General features: G+C 42.8%; 1 protein-coding gene and 1 long non-coding RNA gene across 7 annotated transcripts in view; one reads left to right on the top strand and one right to left on the bottom strand.

Moving 5' to 3' along the window:
* Positions 1-3,104, bottom strand: part of LOC129699311 (uncharacterized) — an 80,119-nt gene extending 77,015 nt beyond the window's left edge. For all 3 annotated transcript variants that reach the window (XR_008723823.1, XR_008723825.1, XR_008723824.1), the window contains exon 1: positions 1,799-3,104. This is a non-coding gene — a long non-coding RNA (uncharacterized LOC129699311). The remainder of the gene's footprint in view (positions 1-1,798) is intronic.
* Positions 3,105-3,670: 566 nt separating this feature from the next.
* Positions 3,671-15,729, top strand: part of LOC129699310 (paired box protein Pax-1-like) — a 46,853-nt gene continuing 34,794 nt past the window's right edge. For 3 of the 4 annotated variants that reach the window (XM_055638973.1, XM_055638972.1, XM_055638971.1), the window contains exons 1-4: positions 3,671-3,907; positions 9,305-9,940; positions 12,091-12,233; positions 12,352-12,589. In XM_055638973.1, the coding sequence (XP_055494948.1) occupies positions 3,817-3,907; positions 9,305-9,940; positions 12,091-12,233; positions 12,352-12,589 (1,108 nt within the window). In that variant the 5' untranslated portion in view covers positions 3,671-3,816. Of the gene's footprint in view, positions 3,908-8,324; positions 8,677-9,304; positions 9,941-12,090; positions 12,234-12,351; positions 12,590-15,729 lie in introns of those variants that run through there. The other variant, XM_055638974.1, reaches the window with a different exon arrangement.

Here is a 15,729-nt window from a genome sequence, read left to right as displayed (position 1 = left end):
GTACCTGGCTCCAGTTTATGTACTTAACTTCATCCCGCGTTGAAACCGATCCCTGGGTGTATTAATCACCTGTAAATACACGCGTCATTCCCCTCTTTTCATTACTTGTATGGCAGTTTCTAAAACCGACGCAATAAATGAAAGAAATTAACATTTTGCGCCACTACAGTATACGAGAGAACCCACCACCCCTACACTATGCTTTGGGGCCCGTTTGAATAAAAGATCCTCTAGTATCTCTGGTTTGAATGGGTGAAAAATACAGCGATTCCGAATCTCGCTGCACTTAGCCCAGTAGAGTTATTTTCTTCACTCTTTTCAAAGCGCGTAAAAGCAAATGACAATATAACATGACAATTCTTGCCACAAACAACCAAAAAAAGGTTGTAATGATTAGTATTTTATTAACATTTCGCCTTTTCATTTTGGATCTATTAAATAAAAGTGATAGACGTTTACATGGTGGAATTCGAAATATTTATTTTATTATGGGTAGCTTTTTGGAGATTTGTAGAGAAATGTAACACTTAAAGTTGAGGCACCGTTACTGTAATCCGACGCTTAAAATACCTGCGTTGTAAAATCTAAATATTTCTTTGCTGTAAAATAAAGTTACACATGGTCATAGCTGGTTACCATATATTCTACTAATTGGTATTCATATATATATATTTTTAAACCGCGTAAATGATAAATTGCAGGAACAACGTATTTTTAAAAGGGTTTACTTCAGTTGTGATTAGTTTAACGGGTATTGTGGGAATCAAAAACGGTGTAAACCATTTGGAATATAAACCAATTATATTTTCCCAAAACAAAAAAAACGAGGAAAAATGTCCTGAGTGCATAAATTCCTAATTCACAGTCAAAAAACTGCATCAAGAAACATCGGATTATTATTTGATTTTAGACTCCCTATACGATCCATTAGGAACAGCGACAGTTCTGCGTGCGGTACGCACTTGGGCAAATGAAATGCATCTGTCTTTAGCGATTCAGAACTGTGTTCTGCATTGCAACAGTTTCATATATATTGAGCTAGGAGCTGAAGCTAGCGTCTGCAGTTTTAGAGTACGGCACAATTATAGGTAATTAAAAGAAAAATAATTAACTTTATCTAGCACCTGGGTGAAGAAGGGTCTCGACCCGAAACGTCACCCATTCATTTTCTCCAGAGATGCTGCCTGGCCCGAACCGCTGAGCTACTCCAGCTTTTTGTGTCTATCTTCGGTGTAAACCGGCGTCTGCAGTTCCTTCCTAAACATATTTAACACCTGCCCGGTTGGGCATTGTATCACAGCTTGCGATTTCAGGTTCTGTGTTCCCCTCAAAAGACTCTCTTATACAAGGCTCGCACTTACCCCGGCTCCCCGCTCCCACTCCCACTCCCACTGCCCATACTACTCGCTCAGTATGTACTGCGCCGACACGACTATTTGTGCTTCAAACTTCACGGCTTGTTCTGTTGTTGCATTTAATGTGAATGACAAACTAAATGTGACCAGTGCATAATAGTTGTACAGACTACACGCCGATCTGGCGAATTGGCATATTGGATACATATAGATTTTCACATTCTATGTTCATTTGTTTACTTGAAGCATATTAACAGGAATTCATGGGACACACACACGCACACAAATACACAATGTTGACTAAGCGTAGATGCTTTTGCTTTGACGGGAGAATGCGTTAAAACATGCATCCAGGGGAATTTGGAGGATGTTTGCTTTTTGCTCCGTTCGCACGGCACTGTTCCCTTGATCGATCGGCGTAAACACACACAAGGCAATCTCACCTCACACTTCCAATTGCGTCCTTCACTTCGCACGGTTCCACCACGATCGGCCACGTTTGGCGAATGCGGCTTTTTTGTGTGTGTGTTGTTGCTGTTGCAGGGAGCCGCTCAGTTGCGGGTTCGCCACCGAACAACTAGCGTGACTCGAGGGTTCACGGATCACTCGCATCCCTTTCTGGAGCGCTCCCTCGCCAGTCACGATGCGGGATATGTCCACTAGGCAGAGCCACTGGCTCAGGGAAATCGGGTTCGGGCGTCCCAGAGCCCACACTGACCTCCGGGATAGCGTCTGGAACTTGGATAACGTGCGAAACAATAGTTGATTCCCAGGTGCACAGAAGATTGGAATTTTAATATACTTATCGGTTATTGCGACGAACAAGAAATTCTCATTCAAAAACCCCCCAAAATGCTGGAGTAACTCAGCGGGCCGACAGCATTTCTGGATAATATGGATAGGCGACGTTTCGGGCCATAAGAGTCATAGTGATACAGCGTGGAAACAGGCCCTTCGGCCCAACTTGCCCACATCGGCCAACATGTCCCATCTACACTAGTCCCACCTGGCCCATACCCTTCCAAACCTGCCCTATCCATGTGCCTTTTTCATAAACGTTGGGATAGTCGCTGCCTCAACTAATTCATCTCTTTAAATACACCACCCGTTGTGACTGTGCTGTGTATAAACAAGGAACTGCGGGCGCAGGTTTATTTTTTAAAAAAAGAGACAAGGTACTGGAGTAACTCAGAGGGCCAAGCAGCATTCTGGAGAACGTGATCGAGTCCCTTCTTCAGACTGTGTTTCAGGGTAGTTCTGTTGATCTGTCAGACAGTGATGCTCTGGTTCCTGGTGCCACTCGGTGAATCTCAACCACACGGGTTACAGCGGGTCACGGAGATAGCTCTTCCAATCTGCTCATCTGTGAAGTACATAAATGCCAGTCTTTTTCGGCGACGGGCACATCTCATGAATTATTTTTCCAGAGAAAGAAAATAAATATGTGCACTGCGGTCCTGTAATTATTTATTACAGAACTGTCCTTTCTTAAGGCTGAAGAAGGGTCTCGACCCAAAACGTTACCCGTTCCTTCGTTCCAGAGATGCTGCCTGTCCCACTGAGTTACTCCAGCTTATGTCTTTATCTTTGACCTTTCTTTCTGCACCTGCCCCACAGGACTCTGGATCCACGTCTCCATGTCTAGAGAGAGGCCCACAATATTATCTCGCCATCACCACCCTTACGGTCTTATTCCAATCCTCTCTGCAATTGGCAATGGTGACCTCCATTGTCCAGGCCTTAAATGATTGGATTAATGGGCAAACCCAAAGCCTCTCATCTCCTTTGGGAGGTTGGTCAAGATGGAATAAGGATGGGAGATAGAGGATGTAACATTGAGCAGGTCAGGTAACATCTGCGATCGCTTAATCTTTCCATGTGACGTTGCCTCTGTTTCACTCCTCACAGATGCTGCCTGACTTGCTAATTGATTTAATCATTTTCATTTTATTCAAATTATTTCTAAATTTATATTATCTGCAGTTTCTTTGACTAGGAAAGGGGGGAGGTTGGTTATTCGGCTTGTCAAATCCGTTCCAAAAATATTATTGAATTAGCTCACAACTTTCCTACAACCACGGGCCTTAACTAAAGCTCCGAGATATGCTTCATGTCATCAACTTAAACCAAGCAGCCATCATGATCTCTTTATTTGCGGTTCCTTGTCAATTTCAATCTCAACACACTTCTGAAGAATTACTTTTGATTTTTCATTCTTGGAATTTCACATAGATGTTCTGTTGCACCTTTCAGGGGGAAGGAAACAAATCCCAAATCCTGGAATTTCCCTGGGTCAAGCAAGGATAACGAGTTTGTTCTTCGAATTATGGAAATTAAAACCTACATAAAGTTTTTACTTGGACGTAAACCTGAAACATGGCACTAACTCACCCTTGAACTCTGTTGAAACTAAAACTTCCTTTTCGCACTGTGTGGCACGGAATTTTCTTAGAAACACGGAATGCAAGTGGGCGAATTGTCTGAGATACAAGTTGGCCTTTTAGCCGAACTGAACAGCAGAACACATTCGACTGAATGGACGTCGCTTGCACGTAAATTATTTATTAATTTATATTCGATATCGGTTAAGAAAATTGGACAGAATCATTTCAGGAGAACGGATCGTCAAGTTTTTTCAAGTTTTTTTTTGTACCTTTCCGTGCGAAAGTGATGATGGATCATAAAAGCGTCTCATAAGGAGCAGCCGCCGAGAAGGCGGACATCAATAGAGTCCTTATTTATTTTTACTCTGCAGCCGAATCTCACATTTTTTTTACTAATAAAATAAAGCGATATCAATATGTATATATTTATATGTATATATTGTGCCCAGTTCAGTAAAAAAGGCACATATATACTTAGCACCCCGTGTATATATATATATACCTACACGGGGTACAAATTATTACGTGAAATGCATATCCATTCGATAAATAATACGTGATTTTTCGATAAATAATACGTGACAACACAAAGTGAAGAAAGGTTTTCCCGTTGGTAATAATTCGATTCTGTCCGCATTCGATTGAAGCTGGCGACGTCAACAATGTTATTATTTTTTAGTTCACACATGTTCACAAGTTCCCAAGTTATAGGAGTAGAATTAGGCCGCTCGGCCCTTTTTAGTTTAGTTGATTGTCACGTGTACCGAGGTACAGTGAAACGTTTTTTGTTGCGTGCTATCCTGTCAGCGGAAAGACAATGACGAATACATTTTATTACTAGTATGACGAAGCCAATATATAAGCCTTGCAGAATAATGTCAATATCGGATTCCAAGACGTGAATGTTTCAAGCAGTTATTATTTGTTTGTGAACAAATATATAGATACCCAATCTCTCAAGAGTTTTAATAGCGTTTATTTGTCATTGGCACCGGATATGAACCTGGACAATGAAATTCTTCGAAGAAAGACACAAAATGCTAGAGTAACTCAGCGGGACAGAGAGCATCTCTAGAGAGAATGATTGGGTTGGGGTTGGGGTTGGGGTTGAGACCATTCTTCCTTGTCTCAGCTTTACAGGCACATTAGAAGCAACAACACCAAATATACAATACATTAATCACTATTCTTGGAAATAAAGCCCCTGATAATGCAGAAACCAGAGAACGTAGAGCAAAGTCATAGTAGTGTAAATCAGCATCACCGGTTCATCAGTCTGAAGAAGTCACCGGTTCTGCAGTCTGTAGAAGGGTCTCGACCCGAAATTCCTTTTATCCAGAGATGCTGCCTGGCCAGCTGAGTTACTCGAGCATTTTGTGTCTGTCTTAGTGTAAAGTCTGTAGTGGATCGGTGCTGAGGTAGGGTTGTGGTTTGGGTTGTGCAGGGTGGTCCAAGAGCCTTATTGATGAGGGGACGAAGCTGTTTTTGAACCAGGAGGTAACGGTTATCAGACTCCCGTACTTCCTTCCCCTTGGTAGCAGCGAGAAGAGAGCACAGCCAGGGTGGCATTGACAATTGACAATAGACAATAGACAATAGGTGCAGGAGTAGGCCATTCGGCCACTCGAGCCAGCACAGCCATTCAATGTGATCATGGCTGATCATCCCCAATCAGTACCCCGTTCCTGCCTTCTCCCCATTTCCCCTGACTCCGCTATTTTTAAGAGCTCTATCTAGCTCTCTCTTGAAAGCATCCTGAGAACCTACCTCCACCGCCCTCCGAGGCAGAGAATTCCAAAGACTCACCACTCTCTGTGAGAAAAAAAGTGTTTCCTCGTCTCTGTTCTAAATGGCTTATTCTTAAACTGTGGCCCCTGGTTTTGGACTCCTCCAACATCGGGAACATGTTTCCTGCCTCTAGCGTGTCCAAGCTCTTAACAATCTTATATGTTTCAATGAGATTCCCTCTCATCCTTCTAAACTCCAGAGTGTACAAGCCCAGCTGTTCCATTCTCTCAGCATATGGCAGTCCCACTATCCCGGGAATTACTCTTGGAAACCTAATGTGGCATGTGGGTCTTTGATGATAAGAGGCAGTGTCTCCTCAAGTTCCCTTCCATGTTAGGGAGCCCAGTACCAGCGATGGACTGGGAAACTGCTTTCTGCAGCCTTCTTAATCCTTTTGGACAATCGATTAAGATCTATGAAATTTACAATTCAAACATTACTACTAATTTTCCATTCTGATACTTTAATGACCCTACATATTTTTGTGGTGAATTAGCATTTGTGAATTAGTGAATTAGAAAAAAATCTTGGCTGGGATAATTTGACGTGCATGCTTCTAATAAAACATTTTATCACGAGTTTTACCACTGTTCTAATAATAAGAGTATATCATTAATATAATTTAAATGGATCCTGTCCGGTTTAATTAGTGATTGCATATGTTGCAATTAACATACTTCTTTTGGCTAGTGCTGGTAAACGAGATACATTGATAGCGTTACCTGATATTTAGGAGTGGATTGTGTGGTAGTTTGGGGCCACAGCACGGCATAGCACTGCCCACTGAGCGCATTCGATCCTACATACCAGCGCGCCCTGTCTACGCACCTGAAATTCTGCATAGGTTTTGTTCATTTCTTTTTATTTTAATATATCTGGTCACTTTCACCCTACGAGCCGTTTAGAGAGAGAGAAAAAAACAAGTTGGCAAGTTTGACCTGCACTGATCTCTCGCATGTGTGGCTCAACGGGGGAAACAAGGCAGGCACGTCCCGAAGCCATAAACTGCAACTTTCATGAGCATTGACAGTTTTTTTGTGACCTGTGGGACGACGAATATATTATTATTTCAACTGTGTAAAGGATGAGCAGATTAACGATATGCCTGCCCCCCATGTCGACATACGGCGCGCAGATTGTGCTTTGCCGACGAAGTTCCTTATCACTTAAACACCCCAACTCAGCCTTAAAACAAGCATTCGTGCAATAATATATATGCATGTAAACGTGACAAAAATGTGTCGACGTTTCAAAATAGTGTTCAGCCTACTGTTAAACCCACTTTATTTATTGTTTATGACACTGCTTAAATGGAATGAATAGATATGTCGTCAGATGCAGAGAGATGGTGGGGATTTCCTTGATTATTAACTGTCTTGCTATTTCCTTGATTATTAACTGTGTTAAAACAAAAGCTTAAGGTACTTTTTACCCAGTCCAACTATTTAATATAATCGCCAGAAACACGGTTAATATAAGATCGGTAATATAATATACGGGTTATGGGGAGAAGGCAGGAGAATGGGGTTGGGAGGGAGAGATAGATCAGGCATGATTGAATGGCGGAGTAGACTTGATTGGCCGAATGGCCCAATTCTGCTCCTATCACATGACCTTAACGACCACTTAAGAATGATACACCGTCAGTGGGAAATGTTATTGATACAGTTCTATAATTGATATAGAAAGTTATTTATTCGAGTGTGTCCAGATAGATGTCTGGACATAGTTGCCTTGTTTAGTTTTTATTTCAATTACCTCAGCGTTGTTTGTATCATTTGGGCCGATGGACCACCTTCCCGAGTCAGTGGTATTCAGCTTTAGTCCCGACTAGTTGTTTCACGCCAAACATTTTGTAAATATGAGGGCGATGCATTTATTGCAAAGATGGCAATTGCACAAATGTTTTGGGGAACGTACATCCCATGTCCAAAGTTGTGCCTAAAGTTGTGAACCTTCTCACTTATTAATATCCCGGCTTTTATTTATTTTCCCCAAAAAACATAGGGTTCTTTAACATATTTGTTCTCAAAAGTCATAGGGAAGTCATACCGGTGGGTTTAGGAAGTTTGTTTTCATTAAAATTTCATTTTTTTAAATGGGCGCTGTCCTCGTCTCGAATTCCTTTAAAAATCCAATGTTAATCTGCCGCTTGTCAGTTTCTCTTAACCATTTTTTACAAAACGAAAATAGAAAAACCTGTGATTGATGAATGAAGATGTTTGAACAAACACGACGAATTGAATTGCAACAAAAGCATAGTTACTTCACAAAGGACTAAGCTAATATCTCAATCATGAGAATGCCTTTTGAACACATATTACGCCACGGTGCAAAGCATGATATTTATTGGTCTGAAGAAGGGTTTCGACCCGAAACGTCGCCTATTTCCTTCGCTCCATAGATGCTGCTGCACCCGCTGAGTTTCTCCAGCATTTTTGTGTACCTATGATATTTATTTACATGTTTTTACATATCTTACACATGATATTTGTTGACATGTTATGGAATTATCCGAACTTTATTCCTCATTAAAGTGATCAATCTATCAAATATTTCTGATTAAAAAAAAAATAATTATGGATAAAATATGAAGCTTTTATGCTTTCGCGAATCCTAATTGAAATTTCTAGTAATCAAGACTTCAGCTGCTGTTGCTGCCCTTCCCGACTTTGAGGAGTTGCCAGGAAGGCGGATAGTCGCCGTGCGACATTGATAAGTTCTGCTTCAAGGCAGCCAATGGGAGAAAGGAGGAAGCCAGCGAAAGACTAATGAGAACTTCGCAGCGCGACCATCAAGACTGACTTGGAGAGACGCGTAAAATTGATCCGGGTAAATTGCAGCCTCTAGGATATACAAATCTGCCCCTAATCGGATGAAGATCATCTTGTGCTGTCCGGGCAGCCCCGTCTCAATACTGCTCTCCCCCCTCCCCCTCCCCCCACCCCCCCTTTCCACTACAAGTCTGCAAGCGTGGGTCGCGGAAGGAATTCAGCTTCCGTGCGTTTGGAGCCGGAGTCTATTGCCTGCCCCTCTACGTTTCCCGTCCGTATTTAGCCTGCCTCTTCGAAACAAACTTTCAGCCACTACAAGAGGACGCTTCTTAAAAAAAAAAATCGCCGAGAGGTTTTCGCTTCGTTAGACAATGGGTAAGCATCGGATCGTATTAGCACGGTTCAGTTGCAGCGAGTTTGATAACGCAAGGAAAAATGATTGCTTTTACACGCATGCAGTATGTGTGTGTGTGTGTGTGTGTGTGAATCAGACCCGTAAATCGGCACTCGGTCCCTCGACTTTGCTCGATTCGACTTGTGGAGGTATTTTATTTTTTGGCAGATGTAAAAAGTAAAATAATAGACCCTTTTATTGGAAGACGGGGGAGGAGCGGAGATTGTGTTAAAAATGTACATTAATTGGGGGGGTCAAACTGGGACGGCACAAGGACGTCGCTGTGATAGTTTGCAATCTGCAGAGCTACATTCAGCGACGGACGCGGGTGGAATGGACAATCCCAACGCGAATAAAATATATAATTACAAGCCAGTCGATAATAATGAAATGCTATCTCCAAAAAAAAAAACACATGACTTCATATTTTTAGTCGGCGAATGTATTTTTGTTGGAAACAGATGCCGCTTTCCGTGGTCAGGCCTTAGGAGTTTGTGGGATGTAGTGGGATGTTTTGACAGCTGTTTCATCTCTAGACGTGTATCGTTTTTGTACGTTAAAAGCGGGAGGTTATCACGGTAGACCTGCGTTTCTTTCTCTCTCCCGTAGATCAGACGTACGGGGAGGTGAATCAGCTGGGCGGCGTTTTCGTGAACGGGAGACCGCTTCCCAACGCGATCAGATTGCGGATCGTTGAGCTGGCTCAGCTCGGCATCAGACCGTGCGACATCAGCCGGCAACTCCGCGTCTCCCACGGCTGCGTGAGCAAAATCCTGGCCCGCTACAACGAGACGGGCTCCATCTTACCCGGGGCGATCGGTGGCAGCAAACCCAGGGTGACCACGCCGACGGTGGTGAAGTACATCCGAGATTACAAGCACGGAGACCCGGGGATCTTCGCTTGGGAGATACGAGACAGGCTGTTGGCCGACGCCGTGTGTGACAAGTACAATGTGCCTTCGGTCAGCTCCATCAGCAGGATCTTGAGGAACAAAATCGGTAACCTTTCGCACTCGGGCCACTGCGAGGGTGCCAAGCAGATGCCGCCGCAGCCGTCACTCTCGTACAACCCCATTTACCAATACCCTTACCCCAACCACATGTCATCGGCGGTCGCCAAGATGAGCGGTTCTGCTGGAGTCCCGATGACAGGGGTGACGGGACACGTCGGTATCCACAGAGCCTGGCCCAGCGCTCATTCTGTTACCAACATCCTCGGACTCCGAAGCCTAGTTGAACAGGCGGGTAAGTGGATCAAAAAGATAGACACAAAATTCTGGAGTAACTCATCGAGACAGGCAGCGTCTTTGGAGAGACAAGAATGGGCGACATTTCGGGTCGAGACCCTCCTTCGCCCATTCCATCCATCCAGAGACGCTGCCTGCCCCACCGAGTGACTCCAGCATTTTGTGTCTAAATTTCGGTGTAAACCAGCATCTGCAATCCCTTACTGCACCCCCACCTCACCCCTCCGAAATACCTAACTCTCCTCGAGCTCTGTAAAATTGGATGGCAACACCAATTTCGACATTGCACTTCCGTAGAAAGAGACCGCCTGATTTTATTTGTGTTATGGCTCAGGACTTTGTTTGTTACCAAAAATATATATATAAAGATCGCATGAAGGAAATGTATGATCGCACAGCTTTCATTCCGAATGTTCCCCTTCTCTTACAAACCAGGCGACTGCTGCTTCTTACAGCAGCGAATTACAGAGTAATGAGAATAATAATCAATAATATTATTATTATTAAAATAATAATAAGAATAAGAGGTGTATCGGCTACTGAATGTCATAGCTCATGAGAACTAGAAGACATGGGATAAGGAAGTCACAACATTAAGTAGACATTAAAACAGGAGGTCTTTTCGGATTATTTATTACCCATCTAACACTTGTTTAAAACAAGCTATGGACATGAAGGTAGATACAAAATACAGGAATAACACAGCGGGTGAGGCAGCATCTCTGGGGAGAAGGAATGGGCGACGTTTCGCGTCGAGACCCTTCTTCAGACCCTTCTCTCCATAGATGGCGCCTCACCCGCTGAGTTACACCAGCATTTTGTGCCTACCTTCGATTTAAACCAGCATATGTAGTTCCTTCTTACACATGCTTTGAAAATCTTTGTCCCATTTCTGTGATTCTTATGGACAATATTTGACTAACAGATAGGCCTTTGTAGGATCTTTCCACATCAAAATTCCACATCAGCGTGATGACAAATTGTTGACCTTGCAATTTGAGAGCGAGAGAGGTAGCTGGAATATGTGCAGTGGCGGTGACAAATCTACGCAGAGAATTCGGCCCGAAACGTTGCCTATTTCCTTCGCTCCATAAATGCTGCTGCACCCGCTGAGTTTCTCCAGCATTTTTGTGTACCTGCGCTGAGGCTGCTTGTTTACATTTTGATCTGGGATGGAGGGTTGGGATAAAGTCACTTTTAACACGCAACCGTTTGTTGTTTCGTTTTCGACAACAGAAATAGTACGAAAACAAATCGTACGCGGTATAAATCATCGGATTATTGTCTTGACTTGCGTTAGATATATTGACACGTGTACAAGACATGATCAATGCTGGTGATCATCGGTATTAAAAATGCGTTCATATCAATGGAAATCTACATTAAAACAATGACAAAGGTATTGAAAAGAAAAGTAAAAAAAATCCAATCCAAAAATACCACTGAGAGTGGGGAAGAATCAAACAAGAGGACATGACTTGAGAATCAAGGGACAGGGGTTTAGGGGTAACATGAGGGGGAACTTCTTTACTCAGAGAGTGGTGGCTGTGTGGAATGAGCTTCCAGTGAAGGTGGTGGAGGCAGGTTCGATTTTATCATTTAAAAATAAATTGGATAGGTATATGGACGGGAAAGGAATGGAGGGTTATGGTCTGAGTGCAGGTAGATGGGACTAGGGGAGAATAAATGTTCGGCACGGACTAGAAGAGCCGAGATGGCCTGTTTCCGTGCTGTAATTGTTAGATGTTATATGGTTATACTCCTGGAATGCTCCAAAACGGTACAGGTTTGTAGGTTCATTGGCTTGGTGTAATTGTAAATTGCCCCTAGTGTGTGTAGGATAGTGAAAGTGTGCGGGGATCGCTCGGTAGACCGAAGGGCCTGTTTCCCCGCTGTATCTCTAAACTAAACTAAACTGAACTAAACTAAACTAAACTAAACTAAACTAAACTAAACTAAACTAAACTAAAACAAATCTGATTATGCTGGGTTGGCAGCGAGAATAAAAGTTGTTGTTGATATTTAGAGTAAGTGGTTTATGTATCTAAAAGCAGAAATAATGAATCTGCAATGTAAATTGCATGGTTAGACGTTTCACTGCATATCCAATGGTCCTTACATGCAATGCAATTTTAACATGTATTTTAGCCGCTCTTGGTGGAGTCGATGCGTCAGCATATCAAACAAAAGTAGAAGATTGGAGTAACGTGAACAGAGCAACCTTCCCCTCAACTCAAAGTGTCAACGGGATTGAGAAGCAGGCGCTCGAAACGGATCTGAAATACTCCCAGGTACTGACCCAACATCCCTCCCGCCTAGCTTTCCGCACGTTGAATGATGTGTTTCTGTGTTCACGCCGGTAATATTGACATCCTAAAGTAAAGCAAACTTGGTCTTGTTGTGTTACAGCCTCCGTCTGCGCTCCCCGCTGTGAGTAGCTTCGTTCCTCCCTGCGCCGTCGGGCCTTATCCCGCATCGAACCAGGTGGCGGGCTATGGGGTGTACGGCGGCCCCGGATCCGGCTACATGGCCAGCCACCCGTGGCAGTCGCAGAACAGCGGTCTCTCGCACTCCGGCTCAGGGATTACCATGCACGGCGGCGACATCCACACGCCAATGCCCTTCAAACACCTCTCGGCCAGAGAAGGTAAATCGCTTTGCTCGCTATTATGGCCAAGGACTGTTTCCTCAAAAACTCTGGACCAGAACAATTAAACGATTCACATTGCTCTCATAATATTTGGATTGAAAGGATTGTGTGGCTGAAAACAAAGGTTATTGTTGGAGACCTTCACCAAGGTTTATATCGGTTATTCCGATGTTGTTGTAGCTAAAACTACAGGCGGATTATGCAGTGGAACTGACGCAGATATTCGCGGGGACTGACTTACAAAATAGAATAATGGCTTGTTATTAAGGACATACGAGAAATACAATGAAGTTTCGTTGACGTTCCCAAAAAACAAATACTTTGGACCGAAGATGGACGTTTTAAGTGTCTTTTCAGTCAATAATGGCCGTTTAAAGAGACTACATGAATTCGTAACGGTTCTGTTCTGAGAACGCTCTTGGGCCAATTACTGACCAAAGACAATTATATTTTCCAAAATGCTGGAGTAACTGAGCGGGGCAGGCAGCATCTCTGGAGAGAAGGAATGGGCGACGTTTCTCAGATGCCTGGTCTGAAGAAGGGTCTCGACCCGAAACGTCACCCATTCCTTCTCTCCAGAGATGCTGCCTGTCCCGCTGAGTTACTCCAGCATTTCGTGTCTATCTTCAATTTAAACCAGCATCTGCAGTTCCTTCCTACAAATATTTCTCCAAAAAGCTCGTCTCGTTTCATTGTAGTCCCAGCAATTATTGCAAACGGCAAACGGCAGGGGCAATCTGCAAATAGCTGTGTTACTGTGTTGGTGTTGTTGGATGGTAGTAGTTTACCAGCTGAAAATAACAAGGTGTGAATTACGGATCGGTACGCTTTCATATTGGTTAGCATTACGATACGATACGATAGAATTGTATTTATTCCAGGAAGGAAATTGATCTCAGGGGGGAAATTGAATGGCACCGTAAATCAAGCATTAATCAATGGTTAACCTTAAATAATAAATAAGTGACGAGTAATTGTGTGTCAATACGCAGAGTGGATAGAATTGCAGTTTAAAATTGGTTGACAGCATTTATTGATTTCATTCAGCTTGGATAACAATGAGATTACTTCACACAAAAAAATGCTGGAGAAACTCAACTTCGCTCCATAGATGCTTCTGCACCCGCTGAATTTCTCCAGCATTTTTTTGGTGTACCTTCGATTTTCCAGCATCCGCAGTTCCTTCTTAAACAATGAGATTACTTTCTTTGACTTTCTTTGTCTCGTATTTCGGGGTTTGCCAGACTGTCTTAGCAAAACGTGGTAGCTATCTGGGTTGGACAGAAGAAACTAAAACATCCATTGTCGTGTGTATCAGGAAATGTAAAAGAAAGGCCACACTCCATTGATTAAGCTGTTCTGCTTTGTTAACCCAATGTGCTCTAAATGACCTTTATGCCCTCCACGTCCTCCTTGAGTTTATTCCTGACCTTTACTTCGAAGTTGTCCGCTCTAATCCAAATATATATATTTTTCACCAGCTGACAAATCCTGACTCCCACCGATCAGTTCTGTCTCATCTTATGTACCTTATTTTATAATTTAAATGCCTTCATCTTAATGTTCGTTTTCCTTCTGTGCAAAAAAAAAAGTGTATTTAAAGAATACATTTAAAGTGCAATGGTCACTATTCAAAATTCCTCCCTACCAATAATTCTGCCACCTGAACCATTTTCCGAATGATTCACATTTAGACTAACCCGGTGTAAGAACTAAATGCACTTTTGTACAGTGCAGAACATTTCATCAACATTTCAAACGTGGAATCACAGATGATGCTCTCTGTGTTGGGATTTCCAGAACCAGGTGTCACTGTAGCAAATCTGGCCATTCTGGACAGAGCTGAGAAAACAATTATTCAATTAGAGGATAGTGAATCTCACGGATTCACTCCTCAAGTTTTACACGGATAGACACAAAAAGCTGGAGTAACTCAGCGGGACAGGCAGCATCTCTGAGGAGAAGGAATGGATGACGTTTCGGGTCGAGACCCTTCTTCAGACGGGTACATGGATAGGGTAGGGTTAGAGGAATATGGACCAAAAGCAAGCAGATGGGACTAGTTTAGATGGGGCGTGTTGGTCGGCGTGGACAAGCAAGTTGGCCGAGAGGCCTGTTTCCACGCTGTTTGACTCCGTGACTCTAAAGATTTGCGGGGACTCAAAGGCCGAGTTATTTCAAGGCAGAGATAAACAGATTGTAGATAGAAAGATAATCGTGCAGTTGGCTAGTACTGTGGTAAAAGGTAAGATCACCTGCGATATTATTGAAAGACGGAGCAGGCAAGATGGGAATGGCTTGCGCTTGTCCTTGTGTGCTCATCGAATTTAATTTGCTACATGTATTCCCCAGCAGTTTGACCAGGAGGGGAAAATTAGACTCGGAAAACCCCATTTAACTTCACCCTCTCTATCTGTTGTAAACACTGCAATACACTTTGAATGCTTGTAGAATGATGTGGAAATGAATAAGAGTCAGTGTCGACCAGACAAGTAAAAGGAAATTAGATTTTACGTTGGCCCGGCCTACCATTATTTAACGTTAACAAATTTGAACGGATCTTTTTGGTTGAGAAAGATTCACCCGACAGCATAGACCAGTTGATTATTTTTAACGCCTAGATCAAAACCACGTTCACATACAGTGTGTGTGTGTGTGTATGTGTTGGGGTGGCTGAAAGTAGTTAAGGACATAAAATGAGCAGCATTTAATCCAACCATGCAGAGCTCGGCGTGCCTTTAGCTGCAACATTGAGAGAATTTAAACCATGTGGAAACGGAATTAAATGTAGAATTTAAAGATTTTGAGAAACTGGAATAAATTAATGATACACTTTTAGACAAAGCGGAGACCTGGATGTATTCTGTATGAACAGGTTATCATGTACCGAATTTGTTTTATGCAATTTTGGCAATTAATAAACTGCTATATATAATCATTTGTTTCGTTATATATGGATAAAATCATATGTAATTTTACAGGTGGTTTAGTATATAGCACAAAAGGTTGGGATCAGATTTTCGATCATTTTTCTCATTGCCCATCTCTAGCCTAAAGGAGGGTCAATATGTATTTTTGTATAAGTCCCTGACCAGAAGCCCAAGGGTGTCAAACCCAATTTTGTATCCTTTCGTGAT

Source organism: Leucoraja erinacea, chromosome 8 (genome assembly GCF_028641065.1).
Source record: "Leucoraja erinacea ecotype New England chromosome 8, Leri_hhj_1, whole genome shotgun sequence".
In the NCBI taxonomy this organism is placed as follows: domain Eukaryota; kingdom Metazoa; phylum Chordata; class Chondrichthyes; order Rajiformes; family Rajidae; genus Leucoraja; species Leucoraja erinaceus.
The sequence above is the reverse complement of the archived record's forward strand: the minus strand, read 5'-3'. Positions and strand labels throughout refer to the sequence as shown.